Source organism: Macaca nemestrina, chromosome 11 (assembly GCF_043159975.1).
Source record: "Macaca nemestrina isolate mMacNem1 chromosome 11, mMacNem.hap1, whole genome shotgun sequence".
Classification (NCBI taxonomy): Eukaryota; Metazoa; Chordata; class Mammalia; order Primates; family Cercopithecidae; genus Macaca; species Macaca nemestrina.
In genome coordinates, this window is record NC_092135.1 from 97,715,132 (window position 1) to 97,729,593 (window position 14,462).

Consider the following 14,462-nt stretch of genomic DNA (forward strand, 5'->3'; position numbering starts at 1 on the left):
GTTTCAGAGGGAGTTCACACAAGGAGTAAAGCCTGACTGGACCATTGCACGGATTGAACACTCAAAATTATTAGAATAATTTTCTTGGAAAAATCAGCTTATGGACTTTAGCAGTTGCTGTGAAAAACTAAGGAAGAAAAATTTTTGGATCATTTGATCTTCATTTAATCTAAGTCTGTGAATTACTTTTATATTATTTTGAAATACTCCTTGCAGTATATTGGCATGATACAGTAAAAGCATTTTCCACAGATTGTTATCACCTTCTTTAAAAGAAGTCAAAATTAAAAAAAATACAATAGCACGTCATTGGTGTCATATTCAATAATATTTCCAGTGCTCCGTATAATTTTATAGACATAATAAAGAAGGTATTGAAAAAACTACTTACACATTTCTTTATTTTTTAAATTGTTTGAGAAACAGGGTCTTGCTGTGTCTCCCTGGATGCAGTCCAGTGGCATGATAATAGTTCACGGTAACCTCGAGCTCCTGGGCTTGAGCAATCCCCCTGCCTCAGCCTTCAGAGTAGCTGGGACTATAGGCATCCACCAGCATGGCTGGCGAATTTTTAAAAATTTTTATAGAGATTTTGCTGTGTTGCCCAGCTGGTCCTGAACTTCTGGCCTCAAGTGGTTCTGCCCTCGGCCTCCCAATGAACTAGGATTATAGGCATGAGCCACTGCACCCAGCCTACTTACACAGTTCTAAATTAATAGTCCTTACATATTTTATTTGTGGCCAATACATTTATACCTTTTTTTTTTTTTTTTTGGATGGAGTCTCCCTCTGTTGCCCAGGCTGCAGTACAGTGGTGTGATCTCAGTTCACTACAACCTCCACTTCCCGGGTTGAAGCGATTCTCCTGCCTCAGCCTCCCGAGTAGCTGGGACAACAGGTATGCACCACCATGCCCAGCTAATTTTTTTGTATTTTTAATAGAGACAGGGTTTCATCATGTTAGCCAGGCTGGTCTAGAACTCCTGACCTCAGACAATCTGCCCGTCTCGGCCTCCCAAAATGCTGGGATTACAGGCATGAGCCACCATGCCTGGCCTTATACCTTTATTTTAAGTATGTGTAAGATTTATTTTTAAATCACTGCTGCTATTTGACTTCTTTGGTCACTAGCTAGGTAAGAAGGAATAGATGAAATTATAGCAGATCAGTCTCTACAGAACTGAAAATTAGTGAATTTAAAAGCATGCTAAAATACAAAGAGAAAAAAAATAGGACAGTGTCTTAGCCACCTATGGGATAATATCAACTAATCTAATATACTTGTATTTTGTGTCCTAGAAGTTGGAGTAGTGGAAACAAAAATAGTATGTTAAGAAATAATGGCTGAAAAGTGTCCTAGTTGATGAAAACTATAAGCCCACAGATCACTAGAAATTCAACAAACAAGGTAACAGAAAAAATCTGATCAAGGTACATCATAATGAAATTGTTGAAAACCAGAGAAAGTTGTAAAAGCAACTGGAGAAAAAAAAGTATATTCATGCAGAGAAGCCAAGATAAGAATAACTACCTATTTTTCTTAAACAGCAAGTTAGAGACCTTGGCATGCCATCTTAAAAGTGCTGAAAAAATAACGTTTACCTAGAATTCGATATTCAGCAAAAATCTTCAAAAAGTGAAAAGACTCAGAGAAAAGATGAGAGAATTTATTGCCAGTGACATGTTTTATAAGCAATGTTAAGGACCAGTGGACAGAATAGAGTTCAAAAATGGACTCATGCGTATATGGACAATTGATTTTTGACAAATGCACAATTAGCTGTGTGTGGTGGTGTGTGCCTGTAGTCACACGTACTTGGGAGACTGAGATGGGAGGATCACCTGAGCCTGGGGAGGTTGAGGCTGCAGTGAACTGTGATTGCACTCCAGTCTGGGCAGAAGAGTGAGACCCTGTCTAAAAAGAAAACAAAAAGGCACCAAAGCAATTCAAAGAGGGAAAGCATCTTTTCAACAAATGGAATAAGTATATATTCATATGAGAAATGAACCTCAACTTTTACATCACATACATAATTTTAGTGCAAAATTTAGATTTAAAATGGATGATAGACCTAAACAAAAGCTAAACCTAGAAATTCTAGAAAAAAAACATAGGAGACATTTGCTGTCTTGGGATTAGCAAAGATTTTCTTAGGATATAGAACGCATGAACCATGAAAGAAAAAAATTTATAACTTGGAATTTATTAAAATTAAAACTTTTTGAAAGACATCAGTAGGATAATTAAAAGGCAATTCACAGATTGGGAAAGATGATCTGAAAAGGTTTTAACAAAATTAGCTGAGACCACAATATCTTTGAAACAAGGAGAACACGCAATGGCTCTTTGACATGTTTCATGCTGTTGAGTTATGGCCCCTAAAGGAGAAGAGCTTTATCTTTTCACACACCTATATAACTGAACTTTTATGATATCCTTGAAAGAGTCAATGGCTTCTTATGGCCTTTATTGCAAATATTCTGACCACATCTGTGGACCATAGAGAATTCTGCAGTTATTTCTTGAATTATACATAGTGAAAGTTTTCCAATTCATAGACCAGTTAGTAAGTGTGTATATGAGGGAAATTTTAGGGACCCTTAAAAATAACCCTTCGGCTTTAATTTTATCTGGAAATTCCATGTAAGATAGGACTTATGTCACAAAGAAGAAAGGAATGTTCTCATAGTAGTCCCAAAGTAACATTTAAATATTGGGTCTGGTGAAAAGATTTAGGATTGATAGAAATTCTCACTTCTGAATTGCTTTAGTAAAACAAGGCAAGTAAAGTCCACTTTTCATCAAGGCTTCTAAAATTTATATACACCCTCAAGTTTGCTTGTTACTGTTTTCTTTCACATTTCACAACCAAACATTTTCACTTCAAGACAAAACTCTCCCTTTCCCCTCTTCTGAACTTGTATTACAAGTCAATTCATCTTTCCTCTGGCTCTTCAACTTTAAAATGTTTTTCTAAGCAATCTGATATTCTACAGAGGTAGAATTAATGATAGATACGTGGCACATTTAGTAACATAAAAGCTGCATTGTTGTCCATCTGTATTAATAGGCAATTCCCCTTGGGACTTTAGAGGAATGACAGAAAATTGCTGGGTGCTGAGTTTTCTCTTAGAGCAGCATAATTGGACAGATCTAGGATAACTGTCTTTTTGTTTCGTTCATATTTTGTTCAAAATATCGCTCATTGTTTCCTTCACTGGCTTTTCTGCTTACAACATCTACAGGTGTTCCTAGCCATAGGCTCTTTATTCTTAAAGAACAGAGGACTTTCGGTATTATTTTTAACTTAGAGCCAGTTACTTTATCTGAAGGGTGATAAGCTTGGTTTAATTTTCAGCCAGTTTCCTTTTTAAAGCTCTTTGAAAATATTCAGTTACATATTGGAACTCTCCTAAACCGGCAATTTTCCATTCCATTGTATAATTGCTGTTTAAGACCCCTGTTTTGAGTCTGAGCCCATTATAATGACAGATAAGGTTCCCTTCATTTCACATATTGGGGCTATTCTGACTGTCTACTCAAACTGAAACTTTCCTGAAATCCATCTTTAAAGCCCTGTATTAATTCATGTTCACTTTGCTTACAATGTTGAATCTGTTCATATTCATAAAGGAAAAACTGCATGTCCCTATATAGTGTACTATATATACATCTGTTTTCCCTCTCAAAGCCACTTTCTTCACTTATACACAGCTAAGTGATGAAAATCTCCTCCTGGTATTTCCCATCCGGCTGCTTTTAACCGTTTTTCCCTTTTGAGAAACTAGCAATTAAGCAAGCTATATAAATTAAATAGTCCAAAATTATGTGTATCTAACAAAATGCCAAATTCTGCAGCAAATTTGTGTTAGTCTTACTGATGCTCTAGACCAAGGTTTAAATTCAGCTTCTAATTGATCCTGCTTTCTCTTCTAGAAAGTCTTAGGAGATATTATACAATGGCCTTTTCTGAGAAAAGTCCTGAGGAAAGGGTATCATATTTAGGAGGCCAGGAGTAGATGGAATTGAAAGAATATGACTGAGTAATGAGAATTTTATATCATCTATATACGGAGCATAGTTTCAGGAGGCTTGAATGATAGGAAATTAGAGAGTCTTTGAAAGAGACCATCTTCTCATCAATTGTTTGTTTTGAGGTCTCGACACACCAAAGAAGTTGACTAATGAATTGTGAATATTACTAGTTTTCCTCATTTTTCTAGAGCTCTACTTAAATGTATTAATTTTGACTATCAGAATGTCCCCCAAGGTAGTCATTGCTACTTTGAGTTAAAAATATTTTTGCTGTACTAGGGTGAGCACGTGAGTTAGTATTTTAGTGAGAATTCATATAAAAAGTAGTTCTGCCAGTAAGAAGTTATGACTTTAATTTAGAAACATTCATGACAAACAAGAAAGAAGCCATTCTAGTCAAATAAAAATATATGCTAAAGAATAGCATCTTGGGTTACCTGACCAACTGGGGCTAAGAAGGGACTATACAATGAATGGCATGACAATTTTTTACCCTGGCATGTGAACTAAACAAAATGGCCTTTCATTAATTAGTAAAAGAGGAAGTATCCCTATGAAGGTGTTTAGGGGACAAAAGACAAAGTTTGATCATGAATTTTTCACTGTCTACTGGACCTCTAATTCATAGTCCTTGGACTCAACATGGATTGAATCGGAAACTGAATGGACTTATTCCTTTGTTTATTCCCTATGTAGAACCACCTTATATATCCAAGAAATAAAATGACTATGAAAGACAAAGCAACAGAAAAAAAAAAAGTCCTGAGCCAAGACCTTGTACTAATAGATGCACTAAAGCAAAACAAGCACATACTTGAAGAATAATGAAATTAATGGCCAAAATATTGACAATGCCATCTACAAAGAACTATTTTGATAGGAATCCTCATTTAACAAAATAAACTCAACAATACATGCTCACTGAGAGTCAGAGTACAGATCAATATTGAGACAAAAATACTTGGAACAAATCCAAAGGATAAATGAAATCTGGACCCAAAGGGACCTGGTGAGCACACCTTTATTTATTTTTAAGTTAGAGTCATCAAAATAACCTTGGTGGAACCTCATAATTGTCAAAATATGAAACCACCACTCAAAATCAGTATAAAACCCCAAATTTGAATTGATTTCTTACCTAAGTAAGGGAGGAGTCTTGTCAAGCAGAGCAAACCATTGATCTTACAGGGATTTTTGAGGAAGAGTGTGTTGTGTTAGTGAAAGGTGGGAGTGGAATTATGTCAGCTTTATTTCTGATGTGTGTGTTTTCATGTCTACATGTTCCATTTGACTCTTTCTCATAGCTTCTCTATGTTCATGTTTTCCTTTAACTTCCTGGGCATAGTTATAACAACTTTTTGTTTGTTTGTCTTGAGATAGGGTTTCATTCTGTTGCCTAGGCTGGATTGCAGTTGTGCGATCTTGGCTCACTGCAACCTCTGCTTTCCAGCCTAAGTGATCCTCCTACCTCAGCCTCCCAAGTAGCTGGGACTGAGGTGCATGCCACCATGTCCAGCTAATTGTTGTAGGTTTTGTAGAGATGGGGTCTCATTATATTGCCCAGGCTGGCCTCAAACTCCTAGCTAAAGTGATCTGCCTGCCTCTGCCTCCCAAAGTGCTGGGATTACAGGTGTGAGTCACTCTGCCTGGCCTAACAGTTGTTTTAAAGTTGTCTTTCATGAATCTTACTATTTCTCTCTCTTTAAAATCTCTTTCTAGTAACTGATTTTTCTTTTGGTTATGGGCCACGTTTTCCTGCTTTTGGCTGGTCTAGTAATTTTAAAAAAATAAAATAAATAGGGATGAGGTCTCACTATTTTGCCCAGACTGGTCTTGAACTCTTGAACTTGAGCAGTCCTCCTGCCTCGGCCTCCAAAGTGCTGGGATTACAGATGTGAGCCACCAGGCCTGGCCTGGTCTAGTAATTTTTGATTGGACACTGAATTTATGAATTTTCTGCCATTGAATATCTGGGTATCATTGGGTATTATTTCCCTTGAGAAGAATGTTGAACTGTGTTCTTTTAGATAGCCAATTAGGTCATTTGTGGTTCAGGTTGATTTTTTTGAGGCTATTGTTAAGCTTTGTCAGGGTTTATCTAGAGTAATTTTTACTCTACTGAGAGTACAAATTACTCCATTTGTATGGAGTAATTTATGGGGTCTCTACTGGATGCCCTGAGTGATCAAACAGGACAGCACTCTCCATGCTGGCTTAGGGAACTCAAAATGTATTCCCAGCACTACAGGCTGTCTGGGAACTGTTCACTTCACAGCTTCTAGTCACTCTTTGCTTGACTTTATAGAGTCTCACCCTTTGTGTTCATAGCTTAGTGTTCACTAAAAACTCAAGGAAATTACTATACAAACTTCTGAAGTTCTGTTCTGCATAGCTTGCTCCTGTCTGAACATTTGCCTTACACCTCGGGCCTCTTCAGACTCCATGGCCTTCCATGTCCATCTCCTCAATTCATCAAGTTTACCATGTTCTGCTGGGGACTTTTTTCCCCAGCTGGGTGGTCTAGAAAGTGCCCCACACAGAAATTTGGATTATCATAGGATCTGCCTTGTTTGTTTCTCTTCTTCCATAGATAAAAATACTGTGCTTCCTACTGTCCAATGTTTGAGCACAGTAGTTTCATGTAATCTGTTGAGTTGTCTAATGTTTAAGGCATCAGGATAAATGTTTATTATGGCCAAAGCAGAACCTGACTTATTTTCTTATTTTAAAATTTTTTTATTTTTAATTTTTGTGGGTACATTGTAGGTTTATATATTTATGGGTACACGTACATGGGATGTTTTGAAACAAGTATGCAATGTGTAATAATCACATCATGGAGAATGGGGTACCCATCCCCTCAAGCACTTATTCTTTGTGTTACAAACAATCCAATTATATGCTTTTTGTTATTTAAAATGTACAGTTATTATTGACTATAGTCACCCTGTTGTGCTATCAAATAGTAAGTCTTATTAATTCTTTCCAACTATTTTTTTGTACTCATTAACCATCCCCACCCCCACTCCCCCACCCCACCTCCATTTCCCTTCCCAGCCTCTGGTAACCATTCTTCTATTCTCTCTGAGAACTTGACATGTTTTTAAATAAGCTTTCTAAATGTGTTCTGTGTTGGTTACAGAGGAAGAAAAGAGTTTATATCATGTTCACTGGAGTTGTCTGACTTTTGAAATATGAAGCTGTCACTGTTGGCTTTCACTGAAGTGGCTATATCATCAATACAGGCTCCCTGATCAGAAAACCTGTAGATTTTCTTAAAATCAAGAACTAGTTAGATGTGTTCTACTTTGACCCAAATGAACTTGGCTTGCCAAGTATGGGACACACAGTGACACAGGAAGAAGTTAGCAAGGACTACTTCTGGGTGGCTTCCCATTCTTTTCCCAGGACTGAGCATTAACCACTAAGACAATAAATTCTCAAAAATATTTGCAAACTGACAGGTGATGCTTATTTTTTGTTGGCTAGTCTATTTTCCATAAAGACTAATTTTCTCTCCTAGAAGAACAGCCATGAGCTACAAAATAATGCACTTAACTCCTGAATGTCAGCATTGACTAGATCAGGAAAATGTTTTTAAAAACTCCTGAATGTTTTTTAAAAATTATCTGAATTTAATTTTTTCCCTAACTTTTCATTAGAAAAAATTTCAAACATACTGAAAAATTGAAAGAAGGGTATTGTATTAGAGTTCCCCAGAGAAACAAAACTTATTATTTATCTATTTCATATCTATGGAGAGAGAGAGAAACATAGATATCTATGGAGACATATGTTACATAGAGAGATTTAACATTCGTATAGTGGTTTAAATGTTAATCTCATCAAAAACTTTCACAGAAACATCTAGAATAGTGTTTGACCAAATGTTTTTATCGAAAGCATTTGAAAGTAAGTTTCAGACATCATGTATTAATATTTCAACCCTAAATATTCCAACATGTATTTCCAAAGGATAAGGACACTATCCTATATAACCACATGTATGTTAGCAATAATTCCATAATATCAGCTAATATTTCAATTTAAAATTTCACCAATTGTCTTTAAAGTGACTTTTTAATTCAAGATCCAGTCAAGGTTTACCCGTTGCATTTGGTTAAGTCTCTTTAGTCCTTTTTTCAAAATTTAGAATATCCCCCATCCTCGTTTATGGCATTGCAATTTGGAGAAGTCTAGAATGGTGGACATACAGCATGTCCCGTATCTTGCATGTGCTTGTTTTTCTATGGCATCATTTCTGTAAACTGGAAGTTAGGGCGAAAGGGTTGATTAGATTCAGGTGAAACATTTTTGGCAAGAATATATCAGTGATTTTGGACCTCATATTATATAATATCAGGCAGTACCTAATTTCTCATTGTCCCATTGTTTAGAGTGGTGATTATGAGAACCCTTAGTTGTAAAAATCATTTTTTTCTCTTTATAATTAATAAGTAATCTGTGAGATGATACTTTGATACCTGGTAAATACTCTGCTCACAAGATGCCCACGTACTAACCCCTGGAACACATCTTCACGTGTTCTAGGGCCTGGAACACATCTTCACGTGTTCCAGGGGTTGGCAAAATAGGACTTTGCAGGTATGATTAAATTCAGGATTTTGTGATGAGGGGGTTATGCTGGATTATGTGGGTGGATCCAGTGTTATCACAAATGTCCTTATAAGAGGGAGGCAGGCGGGTTGGAGTCAGAGAGAAGAACACGTAGTGATGGAAGCAGAGGTTAGAACTATGCGGGGCCATGACAGCCACAGAATGTGGACAGCATTTACAGGCTAGAAATGGTAAGAAACATTCTCCCCAGAGCCTCTAGAAGGAACGCAGCCACGCTGGCTCATTTTAGACATTTGATCTCCAGAACTGCCAAATAATAAATCTATGTTGTTTTAAGCCACTACAATGTGGTAGTTTGTTACATAAGCAACAAGAAATTAATACAGAAGATGATCCTTATATGAATCAGTACTACCTCATAGTTTGCCAAAGGATTATTCTTTAATTCTATAATACCTGCTATTGGCATTCTTCAATAAAACAGAACCCTAGCCCTTCATTTTTCTTAAATATCACCAGAAACTCATGAATTCTTTCATTTTTTAGATGAGGTCTCATTCTGTCACCCAGGCTGGAGTGCAGTGGCAGGATCATACGCACTGCAGCTTTGAACCCCTGTATTCAAATGATCTTCCCACCTCAGCCTTCCAAAGTGCTGGGATTACAGATATGAGCCACCACACCCAGCCTAAACTCATGGATTTTTATTCATCCAATGTAATATCAATTACAGTTATTATTCTTGTTGATGCCTAAATATGCCCTAGTTTTGCTAGCGGGAGTCCTTGTAATCTATCTGCGTGACAGACTAAAGATGAGCATGACTGTTGTTAGCCTTTGAGTGCTCCTGTGTTTTCCAATGTAACAATACATTTCAGGATCTTCTTGTCCATTTCCTGCCTCAGACCTAGAATCAGCCATTTCTCCAAGGAGTCTTTTTTTTTCCCCAGGGCAATGAATTTGAAAACCAAGATTTGAGCATTTTGAGGTGTTTTCTCAATTTATGTCTGTAAGAGAATGTTTATACATGTTTATATCTGTTTGAGATTTTGGATCATTTATCTAAAATAACTTTGGGAAAGCTAAATGTGGATTGTATGCCTTTATTTCTGTCAACCTTATTTAAAATAATTCTTTTTTTTTTTTTTGAGACGGAGTCTCGCTCTGTTGCCCAAGCTGGAGTGCAGTGGCACAATCCTGGCTCACTGCAAGCTCCGCCTCCTGGGTTCACGCCATTCTCCTGCCCCAGCCTCCCAAGTAGCTGGTACTACAGGCGCCCGCCACCGCGCCCGGCTCATTTTTTGTATTTTTAGTAGAGACAGGGTTTCACTGTGGTCTCGATCTCCTGACCTTGTGAACTCCCCGCCTCGGCCTCCCAAAGTGCTGGGATTACAGGCGTGAGCCACCGCGCCCGGCCTAAAATAATTCTTTCCCCATCACTCTCTATATGCCCTAACCCTGATTTATTTTGGCTTATAGCACGTATCACAATCAGACATTGTAGGATGTGTTTGTTTATTTCTCCCATTGTCTTTGGGACTAAGGCAAGAACTTTACCTATCTTGTTCACTACTGAATCCCCAGGCCCTGAAACAATATCTCATACAAAGTGGAGCTCAGTAAATATTAGTTGACTGGATAAATAAGAGTGAGCCTCACTTCTATTGAACTTCCTAGTTCACATGGCAGGAACTTTTTCCCTCTTGCTTTTGATTTGATACCCTAGCAAGCTGGATGTGATTTTTAAAATCATGTACAGTACCCCTCTCAAGGAGTATATGGTATTATTGGATATTTGAACTCACTTTCATGGTCCTGTAACAAATGTCATTCTTTTCAAGTTCCACACGGTGGAGCTAACCGTATGTAGAATCTAAATGCCAGAATTGGCTGTAAGTTTGATAGGGTATGAAGCCACTAAGGAAGGGGAAGATTGCTTTGCTTATTGACGGATTTTTCTAGATAGATATGTTTTAGGAAATTGCTCCACAAAAAATATTTTATGACTATAATTTGTTGATGTAAAAGTGATTAAGTGCATGGGTCAAATTGGAGGAAAATTTTACCCGTATCCCTGCTAGAACCACAGATTACATCATTCGGTACCTCTGTAATTACGCCCATCCTGGGAAGATATTTTTCCTGAATGGTGTGGTGTATCAGCCAGGACAATGTAGATTATTCTGCATTAACAAACAGCTTCTCAATCTCAGTGGATTGAAACAAAACAAAACAAAAAAGGTTTATTTCTTGTTCATACTGTATGTTCAGTAAGAGACACCTGGGGACTCTGTTCAGTGCCAGATCATCTTCCTCCCTGGACATGGGCTGATAGGAAGCCACTACTGGCTATGATAGCAAATGGAAAAGACAATTCTGAAGGATGAACCTGGAAGTGATACAATTATTTTTGCCAGAACATAGTCTCACTCAACCATAGGGACCCAGGAAGTACAATTCTGCCATGTTGCTGGAAGGCAGAGGGTAAGAAGTATTTGGTGAGATGCAATAATGATTACCACATACAGAAAAAGCACACAGTATTACATCACAGAGACCAAGAGAGAGACTTTCCAGGTATTTTAGTTATATATTATTAACTGAGCATTATTGACTATTCTGCTATGGGGGTCTGAAGATGAGAATCACTCATTTAGTATAACAATGATTGCAGATGTCTAAACCAGTTTAAGTGAGAAAGGCTACAGAGCCCTTGAATTCCATTATCTCCATTTGATGAGATCTGCCAAGGTGCACTAACACACTCCTTAGATTAATGGGGTCACCTAGGAGGAAGCAGTGGCTTACGCCTGTAATCCCAGCTACTCCGAAGGCTGAGGCAGGAGGATTGCTTGAGTGTGGGAGTTTGAGGTTAGCAGTAGTCTGGGCAACATAGTGAGACCTTGTTTCTAAAACAACAACAAAATTGGTCACCTAAGACCTTATATAATGTCAATATTATTATAAATTGTTCATCATCTCAAAATAAATTTTAAGAAACTTACATAAAATAAGACCTTATAAGAGTACTTGATATTGACCATTTTAATTTCACAATGTGGGCAGATTATGCAAATGATTGGCATATTGTTTAGAATTACTTCTATTAAATAATTGCAGGAAACAAAAACTTTTAAATATTATGGCTTAAATAATATAGAAGTAGTTGATTCCTCTTACACTAACAGAGATTCAGAGATATGGTACTTTGGGGCTTGTATGCCAGCTCCACAAAGTCCTCAGGAATCTAGGCTCCTTCTAGTCACAACTGTCTTCTTTAGGGCATGATATGTGTCCTTATATTAAAAAATGGCTGATAGAGCTGCAGCTCTCATATCCATATTCCATAGAGCAGAATGGAGGAAAGAAAAGAACAGGCAAAGAGTATATACATCAGCTTTTAAGATGCTTTCCCAGAAGGCACAAAAAAAAATTCCACTTAATTTCATCAGCCAGGAATTAGTCATATGTCACATGTAATTGGGAAGGTAAGGCTGAGGAATAGTCTTTTAGCTGGGTACATTTTGTTGCCTCAAATAAAAGCAGAGGTCCTAAAACTGAGGAGGAGGAGGAGGAGAATGAATATTGGCTGTAGGCCTCTAGCAATTTGCCCTAATTGGGTTACTTGAGTCATGAAGCCACACAGACCCTGCCAAATGCCAAATAGTTGACAGACTTGCTTTCCCCAGCTTCACCGAGAAACCATAGTGGCTTCTAACTGCAGTCTGAAAATAGTCCTAAATATTGTCTAGCTATTTTTCTTTTCTTTCAGGTAGGGTCTCACTGTGTCACCCAGGCTGTAGTACAGTGGTGCAATCACAGCTCACTTCAACCTCGATCTCCCAGGCTCAGGTGATCCTCCCACCTCAGTCTCCTGAGTAGCTGGGACTATAGGCACACACCACCATGCTAATTTTTGCATTTTTGTTTGTTTGTTTGTTTTGTAGAGATGGGACTTCACCATTTTGCCCAGGCTAATCGTTAACTCCTGAACTGAAGCAATCCGCCCACCTTGGCCTCCCAAAATGCTAGGATTCCAGGTGTGAGCCAACATGCCTGGCCTTGCCAAGCTAATTCTTAAATACAGTTTTTAATTTATTTTTAATTTTTTGGGGTACATAGCAGGTGTATATATGGATTACATGAGACATTTTGACACAGGCATGCAATGCATAATAATTACATCAGGGTAAATGAGGTATCAATCATCTCAAGCATTTATTGTTTGTGTTACAAATAATCCAATTATACTCTTATAGTTATTTCAAAATGTACAATTAAATTATTTTTGACTATAGTCATTTTGTTATGCTAGCAAATGCTAGATCTTATTCATTCTTTCTATTTTTTTTTGTACCCACTAACCATCCCCACTTTCCTATCACATCCCCAGTTTCCTATCACCCCCCTTCATAGACTCTGGTAACCATCCTTCTACTCTTTTTCTCCATGAGTTCAATTATTTTAATTTTTCGCTTCCACAAATAAGTGAGAACATGCAAAAACTTACCTCTCTGTGCCTGGCTTATTTCACTTAACATAATGATCTCTAGTTCCACCCATATTGTTGCAAATGACAGGATCTCTTTCTTTTTTATGGCTGAATAGTACTCCATTGTGTATATGTACCACATTTTCTTTATCTATTCAGCTGCTGGTGGATACAGGTTGCTTCCAAATCTTGGCTATTGTGAATAGTGCTGCAATAAATATGGGAGTGCAGATATCTCTTTGATATACTGATTTCCTTTCTTTTGGGTATATACCTATGGGTGGGATTGCTGGATCCTACGGTAGGATTTTTAGTTTTTTGAAAAACTTCCAAACTGTTCTCCATAGTGGTTATACTAATATACAGTCCCACCAACAGTGTATAAGTGTTCTCTTTTCTCCACATCCTTGCTAGCATTTGTTATTGCCTGACTTTTGGATAAATGCCATTTTAACTGGGGTGAGATGGTATCTAATTGTAGTCTTGATTTGCATTTCTCTGATGATTAATGATGTTGAGCACCTTTTCATATGCGTGTTGGCCATTCATTTGTCTTCTTTTGAGAAATGTCTATTCAGGTCTTTTGTCCATTTTTAATCAGATTATTAGTTTGTTTGTTTGTTTGTTTTCCTATAGAGTTGTTTGGGCTCCTTATATAATATATTCTGGTTATTAATTCCTTGTTAGATAGGAAGATTGCAAACATTTTCTCCCATTCTGTGGGTTGTTCTTTGCTTTGTTGATTGTATCCTTTGCTGTGCAGAAGTTTTTCAACTTGGTGTGATCCCATTTGTCCATGTTTGCTTTGGTTGCCTATGCCTGTGGGGTATTACATAAGAAATCTTTGCCCAGACCAATATCCTGGAGAGCTTCCCCAATGGGTTATGGTAGTAGTTTCATAGTATGAGGTCTTGGGTTTAAGTCTTTAGTCGATTTTGATTTGATTTTTGTATGTGGCGAGAGATAGGGGTCTGGTTTCACTCTTTTGCATATGGGTATCTGCTTTCCCAGCACCATTTATTGAAGAAATTGTCATTTCTTCAATGTATGTTTGTGGCACCTTTGTCAAAAAATGAGTTCACTGTAGATGTGTGGACGTACTTCTGGGTTCTCTATTCTGTTTCACTGATCTATGTGTCTGTTCCCAGCTAATTTTAAAAACTTAAATGAAGTAGAGCATCCAGAGAAAATTTTTTGATTTTAGAGCCATTGAAGGGTTGCTCCAAATGATAGGTCCTGATCTCTGACCCTCACATCGTGTTGTTTACACCACACACAGGTTCCTGCCTAGAGGACCCTGGATACAGTTTATCCCATCTTCAAAAGTAACCTCCTCCCCACTTCCTTCCATATTAT

General features: G+C 37.5%; 1 protein-coding gene across 6 annotated transcripts in view; it reads left to right on the forward strand.

Annotated features, from left to right (window-relative positions):
• The window catches only part of MAIP1 (matrix AAA peptidase interacting protein 1), a 118,624-nt gene that overhangs the window by 8,255 nt on the left and 95,907 nt on the right, over positions 1-14,462 (forward strand). For 4 of the 6 annotated variants that reach the window (XM_071073145.1, XM_071073147.1, XM_071073148.1 and 1 more), the window contains one exon: positions 1-14,462. This exon is cut by the window's right edge and continues 19,323 nt beyond it. In XM_071073145.1, coding sequence (XP_070929246.1) covers positions 1-79 — 79 coding nt within the window. In that variant the 3' untranslated portion in view covers positions 80-14,462. The other 2 variants (XM_071073146.1, XM_011718167.3) reach the window with 2 other exon arrangements.